We start from the raw sequence: 16,168 nt of genomic DNA on the forward strand, positions 1-16,168 counted from the left end.
AAAAGGAGGCAGTGTACCATATAAGGATGTGTTTGTAGAAACACATAAACGGAAGACCACGGGAGTCTTCGTATCAGAGAAGGCGAGAACGACAACGGTATGTATTAATTCTATTAATAATCATTGCAATATATATGCAAGTCATCATAATGTTATCATTAATTATTAATGAATACTTTAAACATTATTTTGTAGGAGGCATATGAGCAACAAATGGTAGAGCGATATGGTGAAGACGCTACTCAGCATCCATCATTTGATCCTACAGCATGGGTGACTGCAGCAGGTGAACCCAAAAAAGGTCGCGTGTTCGGGTTTGGGAGTAATATGAACACTTCACCAGTTATTGGTTCTTCCAGTTACGGCTCACCAACTTCTTGCGCCGACATAAGCTCCAAGCAGCCGACTATTCTTTCCGGTGATGATGTACGCGAGATCATTAATGAATCACTGAATAACTACTTCCAATACACCGTCGCCCCCTTTCTCCGAAATGAGATCAAGGCCGCTGTTCAGGATAGGGGATATTCGATTCCAGGTCCCTCTCAGGTATAATCACATATATAGTTTTTTTGACTATCTTAAAGCACATCTGAGCATGGTAGAATCACATATAGAGTTTTTCTAGATGCCTTAGAACACATATGAACATGCTATAATCACATATTCAATTTTTTTACTGCCTTAGCACACATATGAGCATGATAGAATCACATATATATATTTAACTTTTTGTCTGTCTTAGAGCACATATGAGCATGATAGAATCACATATAAAGTTTTTTTGATTGCATTAGAACACATAAGCATGCTATAATCACATATTCAGTTTTTTTACTGCCTAAGAACACATATGAGCATATTATAATCACATATTCTGTTTTTTGACTGCCTTAGCACACATATGAACATGCTATAATAACATATAGAGTTTTTTAACTGCCTTAGAACACATATGAACATGTTATATATCATTTATGATAGAATCACATATAAAATTTTTGGCTTTGCCTGCCTTAGAGCACATATGAGCATGCTATATTCACATATTCAATTTTTTTACTGCCTTAGCACACATACGAGCATGATCAAATCACATATATAGTTTTTTGCCTGCCTTAAAGCACATCTGAGCATGGTAGAATCACATATAGAGTTTTTTTATATGCCTTAGAACACATATGAACATGCTATAATCACATATTCAATTTTTTGACTGCCTTAGCACACATATGAGCATGATAGAATCACATATAGAGTTTTTTTATTGCCTTAGATCACACATGAGCACATGATAGAATCACATATAGTGTGTAATTTATTTCATTATATTTTGTTTATCAATACTGACTGTTCTTTTCTTGTGTAGGCTGCTAGCGATAATCAGGGTAGTGGAGCTGAAGGGACAGATAAAGACAATGAACAAGAAGACGCACAAAATCTTGGCGATGATTAGAGGACTGTGTTGAAGAAGTTCTATTTTTTTTATTTTTCCTAATTGTAATTGTTGAATTGTAAATAATTAAACTTCTTAGTTTTAAGGTGGAACGATTAATTATTATAGATACTTGTTATATGAATTTTTTTGTGTGGTTTGTTTTTTATTTACAGGAAATATAAATTGTACAGGAAATATAAATTGTACAGTTCTCCGTAATTAATTTTTAAATAAATTTTTTTTTATTTTTTTTTCGTTTTTGCGACGGATTAGCGACGGATGATTCCGTCGCTATTCATATTAATCTAGCGACGGCTTAGCGACGGAATTAAATCCGTCGCCACGCCATGGTCGCCGTTTAGTACCGGCGGATTGGCGACGGAATATAGCGCTCGTTATTCCGTCGCAATTAGCGACGGACTTGGCGACGGAATTATTCCGTCGCCAGTTAGCGTCGAAATATTCGCGACGTAAGCATACTGTCGCCGCGTTGTCGCTAATCCGTCGCTAACATGGTTAGCGACGGATTAGCGACGGAAGGTGGTCGTCGCTAATCTACTGCTCTGTTGTAGTGGTTGTTGCATCGATTGTAAGGTTATACTGGGAGAAAGTGTAGCTACGCAACATAGAGTCTTAATTTTAGATCTTAGAATTAGAAAATGCCGCAAAAGGGATAGACATAGGATAGATCCTAGAATTAAGTGGTGGACACTGAAAGGAGCTAAACAAGTAATGTTTATAGAGCAGGTAGTTAAGGAAGCTGATTGGTGTCTCGAGAAGGATTCAGAATCAATGTGGAATAAGATAGTGGGTGGCATGAGAAAGGTGACTAAGGAGGTATTGGGTGAGTCTAAAGGCGGCGTGCTGCTAGGTAAGGATACATCATAGTGGAACGAGGATGTCAAATTAGCTATTAAGGTTAAAAGAGAGTGTTATAGAAATCTAAGAGTCGTGATAATGAGAATTTGGAGAAGTATATGATAGCAAAGAAGAAAGCTAAAAAAGTAGTTTGAAACGTGAGAGATAAGGTATATAAGGAGGTTTATGATAAGTTGGATACCAAAGTGGGTGAGAATGATATTTATAGTCTTGCAAAGATGAGAGATAGGAAATCGAGGGATCTGGGTATGGTTAGATGTATCAAAGATGAAACACAAAGGGTTTTAGTCAAAGATGAAGAGATTAAGGAGAGATAAAAAAATTATTTTGATAAGCTATTTAATGAAAGTCATGCTCAAAATCTTAGAGACTTCTCCATTCCTTTTCATGAGATGAATCGTGACTTCATGTGCAAGATTCAAAAGAAAGAAATTACAGAGGCTTTGAAGAAAATGAAATCAAGAAGGGCAGTTGGCCCAGATGGTATACCTATCGAGGCTTGGAAATGCTTGGGTGAGAAAGGTTTATAATGGTTGACAAATCTTTTTAACAAGATTTGGCAGACAAATAAGATGCCTAATGAGTGGAGGAAGAGTACTTTGGTGCCTTTATATAAGAATAAGGGTAATATACAAGATTGCACAAACTATAGTGGTATAAAACTCATGAGTCATACTATGAAACTTTGGGAGAGGGTGATTGAGTATAGGTTGAGGAAGGTTGTCATGATATCGGAGAATCAATTTGGTTTTATGCCTGGAAGATCAACTATGAAAGCTATACATCTTCTTAGACAACATATTGAGAGATATATAGAGAGGAACAAAGATTTGCATATGGTTTTTATTGATTTGGAGAAGGTATACGATAGAGTACCTAGGGATGTTCTCTGGTGGACAATAATGAAGAAATGTGTTTCTCTCAAGTACATTAGTATAATTAAAGATATGTACGAAGGAATAGTTACCAATGTCTGCACTTGTGGAGGGGTGACAACCAATTTTCCTATAACGGTTGGGTTATATCAAGGATCTGCATTAAGCCCTTTCCTATTTGCTATAGTGATGGATGAGCTTACGAGATCTATTCAAGAAAATGTGTTGTGGTGTATGTTGTTTGCTGATGATATTGTTTGGATTGATGAGTCTAGAGCTGAGGTTAATGCTAAGTTAGAATTTTGGAGACAGACATTGGAAGCAAGAGGTTTTAAGTTGAGTAAGAGTAAGACAAAATATATAAAATATCGGTTTAGTAAGCAACAAAGTAGTTATGGGAGTGTAGTGAATCTTGGTGAGCAAGAAATACCGGTGGATGACTGTTTCAAATATTTGGGATCTATCATTCAAAAGTATGGAGAAATTGATGGAGATGTAAATCATAGGATAAAGGTTGGGTGGATGAAATGGAAAAGTGCAACTGGAGTGTTGTGCGATCGTAGAATGCCATTGCGGTTGAAGGGAAAGTTTTATAGGATGACAATTAGGCCCGCTTTACTATATGGTACGGAATGTTGGGCTGACACGAGACATCATATTCAAAAAATGAGTGTAATGGAGATGCATATGCTTAGATGGATGTGTGGAAATACAATAAACGATAAGATTCAAAACGAGGAGATACATAAGAAGCTAGGCATTGCATCCATTGAAAATAAGATGAGAGAGAATCGTTTACGGTGGTTTGGACATATTCGACGAAGGCCTAATGATGCTCCAATTAGAAGGATGGAGAAATGGAAAAATATATTAGTTAAAAGAGGTCAGGGTAGGCCTAAGAAGACTTGGATGGAGATGATAGGAAAGGATATGAATGCTTTGAACCTCACCAAGGACATGGCATTGGATAAAAATGATTGGAGGAGAAGAATTCATGTGGAAGACCCAGAATGATTTTCTTTTTTGGTTCATATCGCCAACCCCAATTGTTTTGGGATGAAGGTGTAGTTGTTGTTGTTGTAGGATGAGAAAGTTTGCATATATTTTATGCGAGGATAAGGAAGTCCACATATATTTTATGTATGAGAAAGTCTATATATATTTTATACGAGGATGATGAAGTCCACACATATTTTATGAAGAAAACCTTATGAAGTCCACATAAAATATATGAGGACTTTCTTATCCTCACATAAAATACATACATACTTCCTCATCCTTGCCTATAATTTTATGTGAATTTTCTCATCCTCATAAATATTGATCATTTTTTGCCTATATTTTATGTGAATTTTGTGAGGTTTGCAAAATTTTTTTTATGTGAATCTACCTTTTATTTAGGGAGTATGATGAAAAGTCTATGTTCTAGATGACATTTCTCTCAAACCACTCATTAGAACAAGGCGATCTTGGTAGCATTGAAAGGCTAATGTGCCGATCCGTCTGTCCTTTTTATTATTTTTTCAGGTTATTGGTGTAAGTGACCAAAAAATAATATAGAATAAATGGGTTTAACACAACCATGTTTGTTCATTTTCTTTTTTCAAAACATTGCTGGAGATGTATCTAAGCAACCGTTCGTTACTTTTCAATGATCCAGATGTCATTGAAAATGTATTTATATCTAGTTTCTTTGTTATTTTATATGTTTCTTCAAAATTCTTCAATTTTTGGGTTGAAAATCAGTAATAAAGTCCATCACAGAAAAAAATTGCATATTTTCAAGAGGTTCGCACATGTGAAGGTTAAAATAATCATTTTAACACCCAACATACGTGATTTTGGTCATTGGACAAATTTTATAAACTATGGATTTTTTTGAGAAATGCATCACTTTTGTTGTATAATAAGATCATTTTTCAAAATATAAAATTGTCAAAAATAACTACAAATCTAGAAGAAAACAAGTGGGTGAGTATGTGAGAAATATTATAATATTTTGTCAACATTCTATGAAATACCATTATTCTTAGGGGTAGTACAGTTATTTTCCATAAAAGTTACTCCAGTCAATGTTTTTTTCATGAGTCATCAAACAGGCTCTTACAAAAGACTCCAATCTTAATGTATGCCATGGATGTAGGTTTCCATTATTTGATAAAAAATTTTCTTGGATAAGGTATTGAAAGTTGGAGTTGCATGTTTCATCATCAAATGTCTCAAACAAGTGGACCTTCCAAACCACGCCAGATTAGGTACAGTGCCATGCTAATTAGTGTGCCACTGCACCTTATTTGATCTTCATCTTTTGTTGAGGCCAACAACTGACAATATATACCCATAGATGGGAGAGATGATCAGGTGCAATGTGATTGCACACTTTTAGTGTAATGCTGATCAACAATCATCTTTAGAATACAATCGGTGAGCTGTGGCCCAACAACAGTTGGTGGGTGATGAGGTGCAACAGTATACTTAAAGTGTGCAATCACATTACACCTTATCTCAATTTAGTAGATGAAGGGAAGTCAGGTGTAAAGTGTAAGACTGTTAGAATCAACAACAATATCATAATGCAAATCAAATTACAATACAACATGATATGCATGTAAAACAATTGATTCAAATCATAACAGGGTTCAAGCATGTCATGTTCAGTTTTAAACCAAAATTCAGATGAGGACAACATATCAAACACATGCATAGAACAAAATAACCATATATGGATTATCGTGCATCACATCCACTCGTGTGTTAAAATTGTTCATAAATTCTTCACCATGAAACATCTAATTCTGATAATCACTCACAAAACCCTTCTTGTATAGGTCATGTCTAATGCCATTAGGTTCTACTAATTGATTATTCTTACACATCGTGCAGGGGCACCTAATCCGACCTATGGGATTCACTGTACTGACACTTGCCGTTGCAAATTCAATAAAATTGTCAACACCATTCATATATTTAAGTGATACCTCATTGTCAACTATCCTACGGTATATCCATTTTCGATTTGCAGTTATTTTGTCGTATGATGTTACAAATATTATCCTAACCAGTTAAAAGAAAATCATCAGAATGCTATGATGAAGAAAGTATCAAATTTATCATGCATTCATAGTAGATGTAATGATTTGATATATCTCTCTCTCTCTCTCTCTCACACACACACACACACACACACGCACATATATATATATATATATATATGATGTCATTCAATGACAAGAACAATGATGCATGCATTGATAACTTAATATTTTCATGTGTAAAACCATTCATTCAAAGCATGTTTGAAGCATTGATAACTTATCATTCATTTTCATGTGCAAAATCATTCATAACACAATACATTCATTTGAAACATGTTTTCATGATACAATTTTACATGAAAGTCATAATCAAATTAAAAGTAACTTCATGCAAGCATAGATACAATTACATCAAACATTGCACTACATTCAAATCATTCATATCAAAACAATGTCAAACATGTACCTACAACAAACACACTTCAATATCCCTCTAACTAATACCACGACTGACATGAAATCCGAACTCCAAAAATAAGAACACTTCTATTTTTATACATTAAAATCTTACTCAGCATGATCTCTGAACTCCATCAAAGTGGTCCTATATATCCACAACTAAGTGAGTGTGTGAACAGAAAAATGTTGCATATAAGAAATTAAATAACCTGTGATGCACATGCATCACTTACTCACCATGGGTATTTACTTTTGTCACTTACTTACCACGGGTCGTGGATCCCAAGCGGGATTCGTTGCAAAATCTGCAAGAGACACTGTGTTTAAATGATTGTTATTTATCAGATGACAAGGAGGGTGACGCCCCCTGTCAGAAACAAGCCTGAATAGAGAGACACAACCCTCTGCTGAAAGCGAGCTAGGTAGGGGCGCTGCCCCCTGTCGAGACAAAATTTTCTTACAGGAGGATTCACCCCCTGCCTGGAAAATAGACAAGAGGCTTTGGTGCTTTGTCCATTATCAAAATTATCGAGGACAAGGAGGGAAAAGCCACCCCTTGCCAGGGAAAACAAAAGGGTAGGGAGCGTCTCCCCCTGCTGATCATTCTCCGGCTGCGGGGCGGAGCCCTACCGCAGAAGAAGTCAAGAGGATAGGGGGCCCCTTGTCAACATTCAAAAGGATAGGGGTGAAGCCCCCTGTCCTGCCAGAGATCGGGGCAAGGGGAGGGCCTGATAGAGGCGATCGGGGCCTCTGCCAGCCCCCGCCGACTACAAATGGGTGGAGAGGGCCCGACGGTGGTTGTCGGGCCTTTGCTGACCCTCCAACAACCATAGGGGGAAAGGGGGGGGGGGGGGGGCTCCAACATAGGGGAAAGGGGGAGGGTTAACTGCTGGCGGGCTGGGGGTTGTTGGCCCTTCAGCAACGGGAGAGGGAACGAGGGGCCGTCGATACAGGAGGTCGTCGGCCGATAGGCGGGCGATGGGAGGTTGAAGGGCGACAGTCGAGTGCGTGACAGGAGGTTGACAAGCGACGGGTGGTCGACGAGCGGGCGGGCGACGGGAGGTAGACGGGCGGGCGACGGGAGGTCGACAGCCGTCGGTCGAGCAGACGACGGGCGATCAATGGGTAGTGTGTGGGTGACAAATGAAACAGAAAGGGAAAAGGGGATTGCATTAGGGATTTACGGGAAATTTTAGCGATGGATTAGTGCCAACAAAATTTTGTCACGTATCCGTCGCAAATTTATGATGGAGTAGTGATAGAAAATTTATGTTGGTGATCCATCGTGAAGTTGCGATGAAGTTTGAGACAGAATGTTTCTGTCGTGAATCCATCGCTAAGTCGTGACAGATGCATGATGGATGCGAGACAGAATTTGATCCATTGCTAATTTCGCAAATAATTTGAATGTTAGCAACATATAGTTTTCTCTAGCTAATTCATCACAAATTTGCGATAAAAAATTTTGTCATAAATTTTTGTCGCTAATTATTGTTTTTCTTGTAGTGTTCCTGACATTCTTCCTACAAATCGAGATCAAGTCAATGCTTTAGATCTCCATGTCCAAAATCAAGATTTTACTCCTGGAGTACAAACTCAAGAATAAGTGCCACTAAAGAAATTCACTAGAGAGAGAAGAAAGGCAATTTCAAATGATTATATTGTCTTTTTACAAGAACATTGGGGTGATACTGGCCTAAAAAAAGATGATTCAATTAACTTTCATCAAGCCACACAAAATTCTAACTCTCAAAAGTGGATTAATGCAATGCATGAGGAGATTAAATCCATGAGGGACAATGATATATGGGATCTTGTCCCATTACTTGAAGGTATGAAACGCATTTATTGCAAATAGATATTTAAAACCAAATGGGATTCAGAGAGTAATGTGGAAAGATATAAGGTCCATCTTGTTGCAAAAGGATTTTCTCAAAGGGAAGACAATGATTACAGAGAGACTTTCTCTCTGGGTTCTACAAAAAACACTTTTAGGATTATAATAACATTTGTTGCTCATTATAATTTGGAGTTGCATCATATGAATATAAAGGCTGCATTTCTTAGTGGTGACATTGATGGGACAATATATATGATCCAACCAGGATATTTTGTCTCAGGCAATGCAAAGAAAATGATTTGCAAATTAAAGAAATCCATCTATGAACTTAAGTAGGCTTTTCGTAAGTGATATCATAAATTTTATCAAGTTGTCATTTCATTCGGTTTTGAGATGAATGTGGTTGATGAATGCATATAACATAAGTTCAGTAGGAGTAAATATATTTCCATGGTTTTATATGTTGATGACATATTGATGGTCAACAATGATATAGGCATACTGCACAAAACCAAGAGATTTCTAACAAAGAAATTTGAAATGAATGATCTTGGTGATGCCTCTTTTGTATTAGGGATCCAGATACATTGAGACCGCTCTTAGAGTATTCTTGAATTATCGCAAAAGAGCTATATCGAAAGAATTCTAGATAGGTTTGGCATGAAGAATTGCAAACTATGTGATACTCTTGTTGCTAAGGGAGACAAGTTTAGTCTCGCTCAATGCCCTAAACATCAGTATGAAATTAAGGATATAGAACAGATTCCCTATGCATCTATGTGGGGACCCTTATGTATGCTCAGGTATGTACACGTCCAAATTTGGCATACATTGGTGGGATGTTAGGCAGATATCTTAGTAACCCAAGTATAGATCATTGAAAAACAACCAAATGGGTTATGTAGTATTTGCAGAGAATAAAAGGTTACATGCTCACATACATAAAGTCAGATCAGTTGGAGATCACAGGGTATTTTGATTCTAACTTTGCTGGATGCCAAGAAAGTCATAGATCCACATCAGGTTATATTTTTCTATTGGTCGAGAAAGCTATTTTTTGAAGAAGTGCCAAGCAGACACTCATTGCTTCTTTCACTATGACACCAGAGTTTGTAGCCTATTATGAGGCATCCAATCATGTAATATGATTATATAATTTTGTCACAGAATTGTGGATTTTGGATAATGTTGAGAGACCGCTAAAGTTATTTTGTGACAATAATTTGACAGTGTTATATTTCAATAACAATAGAAGTTCATCGAAGTTAAAGCGTATTGACATTAAGTTCTTTATTGTTAAAGAAAGAGTGCAGAATGACCAGATACCGATAGAACATATTGGCACAAACTCCATGATTACGGATCTGCTTACCAAAGGTTTGCCACCCAAGGTCTTTTACGTGCATACTGCTCAAATGGATGTTTTATCATTTTATGATATGCAGGTTTAGTGGGAGTTTGTATTTTAACATTCTATGATATAATAAAGTTCTTTTTACCACTTCAGTATAAAGTTAAAGTTTCAGTTTTATTATATACTCATATGTTGTGATCTCACTAAAGTTTAAGGAAGAACCAGTTGGAAATAGGCATGTTTGATCACATTACATATAATTTTCATGTTTCACATCCATACTTGATTTATGTCATTTGATTATGTCAATATACGTGATCATTAATGGGTTCAATTACGTTATTTGTAATAAAGACCACTTTGATTCTATGTTGACATGATCAATGAACCAAATTGGTAGAGATATCAATTGATAAGACGGTGTTTTTGAGCTCATAAGGTTATAATGTGTGATTATAAGGTTACATATGTGGCTCAAGTGAAAGATTGTTGGAAAAAATCATGTGAGCCTACATATGACAAATCACACATTATAGGTTGTATATGGTTTAAGCCCTCTTTATGTGATCTAATTCGGTTGGGCCATTTGGTATCTCATATATCATGGTATTGTTACGTGAAGAGACCTCTTATGTCCTTTTGTGTTAATTTTCAATTCTATGTTGAGCTGAATTGGAAATAAACTTTCAGGTGATTACAATTAAGTTATAGTTCTCAAACCTTATATAGTAGCCCTCTCTTAGGACTCTCCATCAACAACAAGAGAAATCAGTCCCTCTCATAAGATTTAGAGAAAGACAATGGCCACATATATAAGTTCTGAAAGATCGTACCCATCAAACATCATTCAAGTAGGCTTCCACATTAAGATTCAGTTTATGTTTTGGTTTCAACGATTTAGCACAAACATGTTTGACGATCCTTTTAATTTTTTGATGGATTTAAAATCCAACACTTGATTGGGAGAACATCATTTCTTTATAAGCACTTTGAATCCTTCCTCCCTAAGCTGCCAAAGCTCAAATTTAAAACCATTTGATATGAAAGGCCACCTCTCAGCCCAAATAAGAGTAATTGATGCATGGTCGGAGATGGTACAAGGGTCCATCGAAGCAAGAGCATCATGGTGCAGCCGTACAAAAGAGGAGGATAACACGAATCTGTCTAACTTACTAAAGCTCCTTTGTTGAGTCTATTTTACGAGTTTGAATGAGCTCTTTACAAATTGAAGATGATTCAAGTCGTGTGTACCTTGGCTTGTTACCCAGCCCTGCCTAAAGGTGGTGCACGAAAAAGAAGATGACATCGATGGAATAAGACAATTAATGTAAACTCCAAATGAAATTTGGTTTTGGTAGTACTTAGTTACATGTTTCATTCCTCCTTTTAGAGATAGCATTGTTCCTTAAGCCAGTTGCGTTCCCTTTCAACCTTTAACTTTCCTTATTATTTGGATTAAAAAGAAAATTTCCTGTCAAAAATTGAAAAATCTTTGTTTTTCTTGCATTTTTATTGCTCTGACTCCCCATGTATTTAGCTGTTCCGGGTCCGACCCCTTTGCATTCCTACAATTTGCAAATTAAAGTGGGACAATCTGCCAGCGGAGATCTCTTTGTCCCCGATCGGGTTTTGTCCCGCATTTCATCAAATGGGTCTGCATCGCGGGACCGTGAGTCAGGTGCATTTATGATGGATTAAAATCATGTCCAAAACAAGATATGATTAGATTCTGAAAAATCAAAACCAATGTTATCAATATCGGTGCGTATCGACAGAATTTCAATACGCTGCAGGCCTGAATCGGCTATTTTTTATTAAATATAAAAAATAACTTAATATTATTTTAAGTTTTAACATGTGAATCGGTGGCCCAACGATTCAGGGCCTATACCGATACTGACAGCATTGATCAAAACCATATACATCAACTATGACTGCAATATTATGTAGAAAAGGTAAGAGCTGGAGCTGGAGCTGGGTTGTGAACAGGCCGATATGGTTCGGATATAATAATAAACCTGGTCCTATTAGGTTCCGAGTCTGATCAATAGTCATAATCTTGTTCTAATCGTATTGCCGTAAAGTAAAATTTTGTGAGGTTAAAAATATATGATTCTTCGGAAGAGATAACAAAAAATCTCAGTAAATTAAAAAACAAAAAAAGGAAAACAATAGAAATTTCAAGAAAATAAAAAAATGACGAGTTGTGGGCTTTCGGGGAGATCTGATCTGGATCTCCCCATGCTCAAGATCAGGAACCAATTTTTCAATTGAACAAATTGGTCCAAGTCAAACAATATATATCTGCTCGAATTGAATTGGGCATCACGAAAAATCGGACCGGCCTCAGATTCAACTAGGCCTAAGATCTGATTCAATTGACATACCAGGCCAATCAGCGTACTTTAGGCAAACCATTATGCAGTTCAAGATCCCGATTCACCCAAAATATCCAACTAAAATTTCCAACTATACGTTGGTGATTCATTACCATGGTATGTTGTTCAAGATCTAATTCAAACCAAAATATACAACTAATATTTTCCAACTAAATGTTAGTGCACTCATTATGATAAGCACACCATGTTTAAGATCCAATTCAACCAAAATATCCAACTTGTTGAGATGTGCCTTGAATTCCATGTTACAACCGGGATGCATGTAACTTGAAAATAATCATATTGAGGAAAATTTTGTAAGTCTGCGGTGGTAACCGAGAGATTGAATCGTTTGTAACAAGGTCCTATTACTCTTTCATCTTTCAGGGTTTTCTTGTTAAGGTAATTTTTGTTTGGGCGTTTTGCACGGTTTTAGGGTTTTCTGTGACAAAGAGTTGTCATTCCCCTTTGTAATCATTTGTTTGACATAGTGAAAAATTTTACTGCTTCACCACATAGGCTTTTGGCCTAAATCGCATGTCATTGTGTATACTTGTTTTCTTCTCTCTCTCTCTTTCTCTGCGATTCTAGCGTATGCATCTTAGAGACCTCTCCTTCCGTCTGAACAATGTTCACTCATCGGTGGTTTCTTCTAATCTAGCGGATCCCGGTTGAGCTTGGCTTTGTTGTTTGTTGCTAGCTGTCTGTAGTTTCTTTTTTCTTTAGCTTTTGTTTTTCTATATTTTAGTTTTGTTTTCTATATTGTTCGGTTCATGGGTTCAACATTTTGTTGATCTTCATGAGTAATGTTGATTCTCTCTCTCTCTCTCTCTCTCCGCGAAAAGAAGTGGAGGACTATTTGGAGAGTTTGGTTGTTACAGTGTGGTGGTTCATATGGATGGCCAGAAATGATGCTACTTTTCGGGATGTCCTGTTCAACCTTAACCGTTTGACCCATAGGGTCTTGGCTGATGTGTATGCTATCTTACGCATATATCTCAAAGACCTGCCTCTGCCACAAACCGATCCTCATATAGATGTTGGTGGTCTTCTATGAGTGTTCTTTTTTGTGTTATTGGCGTTCTCATGCTATGCTGTTGTGTTTGTGCTTGTGGGTCTCAACGCTTTGTTGAGTTTCACTTTTAAGTAACGTTGATCGCTTTTCGGCTCTCTCTCTCTCTCTCATGTTTATTCCACTGTGCAACTTTCTAACACTACTAGCTAAATGTTGTTGCATTCATAGATTCAAACCAGGTACTCTTAATCCATTTCATGGGTGAAACTTTTGAGGAGTTTTCAGCACTAGCTTTTGCACAAAATTGACCCCGTAGGTGTGTTCAGTATGGTCGATTTGTAAGGGATCATTGAGTGATACTTTTTCTAATAAAAAATATGATTTTTTGAGGCTTAAATATTTTAAAAAAAATTGAACCGATGAAATATAAAACAACTTCTTACACCCAGAATCTAAAGTGTGCGTTCCTTGATGTTCGTATTTACTTGCACCTACATGAACAGATGGCAAATTGATGTGTGGATATTCTATTGTCTTTCTCGACCTTATCTTATTGTGAATTGGTATTCAAGAATATGTATGAGCAGATAAGGTTGGTGCTTTCCACCGGAGGTGGTAGCCGTAGGTGTGTACAGTACGTCAACTTTAGACACTGAGTGAGTGGGGATGTGGCATAGTGACAAAAGTTTTTATCGGCAACTTCTCGTTTTTCAAAAACTTGTGAGAAATTGAAAAAATTCCATAAATCTTGCACTTTTTTTGGCAAAATCTCGGTAATAAAAAATTATTTAAAAAATATATAAATTAATTTTTATAAGAAAATATTAATAAAAAAATAAAAAATAAAAATATAGGTTTTTTTTGCGATAAATTGCCATTTAAAACGTAAATATCACGTTTAAATCACGGTATTTATGTTTTTTCATAAATCTAGCGATATTTTGAAAATCTCACGAAAACTGCCGTTTTAAACTTTCAGGCAATTTCTCGCGATATTATCGCGAGTTTTTCATAAATCTCGCGATATTTGTCACACTGGGATGTGGATATCAAAAACACCATCAACCTGATTGGAGAAGTTTGTGTTGCGACCATATACAGCTAACAAACACTGCTTTAGCTGAAAATATCTTATTCTTATCGCAATACTTGCATCTTTCCACAACATATTAATAAAATGCTAGTCAAAACCCATACCCCCCTCTCACTTTGTTATCTCAATTAATATGGACAATGACGTAGGTTGCACTAATTTTTATTACAAATACAATAACTGGCTCTGCAAACTAGAAAATATAACAAGCATGGTCAATTTACTGTTTACTTGATAGTTGCTCTTAATTAGCCACCTCAAAATCATGGCGCCTAATTTTTTCAGGAGACGCTTAGATGACCCCCGATGTTTTCAGTCCACAATTTACATGGTACCCAATTTTTTCAGGCGGTAACTTACACAAGTGGTTGACCAAGGCATTTAATTTTTTTAGGTGAAAAATTAAAGGGTAAAACCATTAAAAAAATCAAGTGGCCAGATTTGTTATATTTGGAGTAGTAAAATGGCTATGTTTTATATATTTCTCTAGTCTAGGCAAAAACATGAAATGGTGCCAAAAAGTGAGTAATTTACATCATTGTTGCCAATTAATATAATGCTCTCTCTCTCTATATATATATCTATCTATCTATCTATATATATATCTATATATATCTTATTTTTTATAAAATGGCAGTGATCATATCTTTTTATAAAATTATCTTATTTTAATCAATTTCCAAATTTTAGATTTAATTTTTTGATATTTTACTGATGAAAATAGCAAAAATCTAAAAATTTTATATTTCTCACTGGAATTAAAAATTTTCAGCAATTCACCTCCATATCAGCTTGCCATGTGTGCACCGTTGGATTCTTGGTTGTGTTTGATACGCAGCATAGGGAGCATTAAGCGGCAACTTTTTTTATTTTGGATTGGAAAGCTGGAGTTAATCTTGGAACCAGTCCGAAGGCTTATCTTTCCACACCCTATCTTTTTTTTAGGCAGACCCTTACCAGTACCAGTTATATGTACAACAATACCATTGGGTTTTGAACCTGCAACGTCAAAACGCAAGGTGACGTGCACTAACTGCTCCTACTAGATAAGTGGAGCCCCCGTTGGTTCCACACCCTATCTCTATCCATGCAATTTAATCGAGCTAGTCTACTCGCTTAGAAGTTCTGTTCCTTGTCAATCCGTATTGAATCCAATCAAATCTCCATAAACCCTTCAATAATTCTGTCAATTTTTTTGGGCAAGGGCACTTGAGTTAAACTCTACTTGGGAACTGGCAGTTGGGCAGAGCTTAGAGTTAATGTTTGCTATAATTTTTGTTTTCTCACATTTAACACCATAGATGTGCTCTACATGTTTTTATTAGTGGGAAGCAGCTTTTGTATCACTAAAATCCAACCTGTATATAGGTTTTTCTCTTGACAAAAAATCAATAGCTATAAAATACATCAATTTTTAACTACTCATAAAAATAATTTTTATTTTTGTCAAAAAATATGATCCAAGGGTCGATTCCTACTAAAACAAGCATGTTGAACTCATTTAAGAGGTTACATTGAGTCAAAATAACTTTCATCATGATATCTCAACTCGATTGATTACAATCGATTGTAGCAAATGTATATCCCAAAGCTTATGCATTTGGAAAAGTAGAGTCAGCTGCCAATTCCTGGATTTTGGCACCAGCTCTACGAGGTGAAAATTACTGGAGGGTTAAAGGGTTTTATACTAATGAAGATATGAAACTATTTCACAAAAATACCTCTCTTTTTTTAATATTTTTTATTTTTCCTAGATCAGACCCAATAGATATAGATGTGATTTATATAGTTTGTTTAGTAGG

The 16,168-nt window shown here is 36.2% G+C and overlaps 1 protein-coding gene across 1 annotated transcript; it reads left to right on the plus strand.

Moving 5' to 3' along the window:
* Positions 1–322: 322 nt before the first annotated feature.
* On the plus strand, positions 323–1,571 carry LOC149835479 (uncharacterized). Its single transcript, XM_090010545.1, has 2 exons — positions 323–549; positions 1,370–1,571. The coding sequence occupies exons 1-2, from the start codon at positions 328–330 to the stop codon at positions 1,454–1,456; spliced, it is 309 nt and encodes a 102-aa protein (XP_089866671.1). The 5' UTR covers positions 323–327; the 3' UTR covers positions 1,457–1,571.
* Positions 1,572–16,168: the final 14,597 nt, after the last annotated feature.

Source organism: Nuphar pumila, chromosome 6, assembly GCF_984573655.1.
Source record: "Nuphar pumila chromosome 6, dmNupPumi1.hap1.1, whole genome shotgun sequence".
Lineage (NCBI taxonomy): Eukaryota > Viridiplantae > Streptophyta > Magnoliopsida > Nymphaeales > Nymphaeaceae > Nuphar > Nuphar pumila.

What these genes read in the sequence shown, in the direction of transcription:
- LOC149835479 (XM_090010545.1), top strand. Translation starts at nt 328, where the DNA reads ATGAACACTTCACCAGTTATTGGTTCTTCCAGTTACGGCTCACCAACT. An exon ending in CGATTCCAGGTCCCTCTCAG is followed by an intron (nt 550 to 1,369) that starts GTATAATCACAT and finishes TTTCTTGTGTAG; the next exon opens with GCTGCTAGCGATAATCAGGG.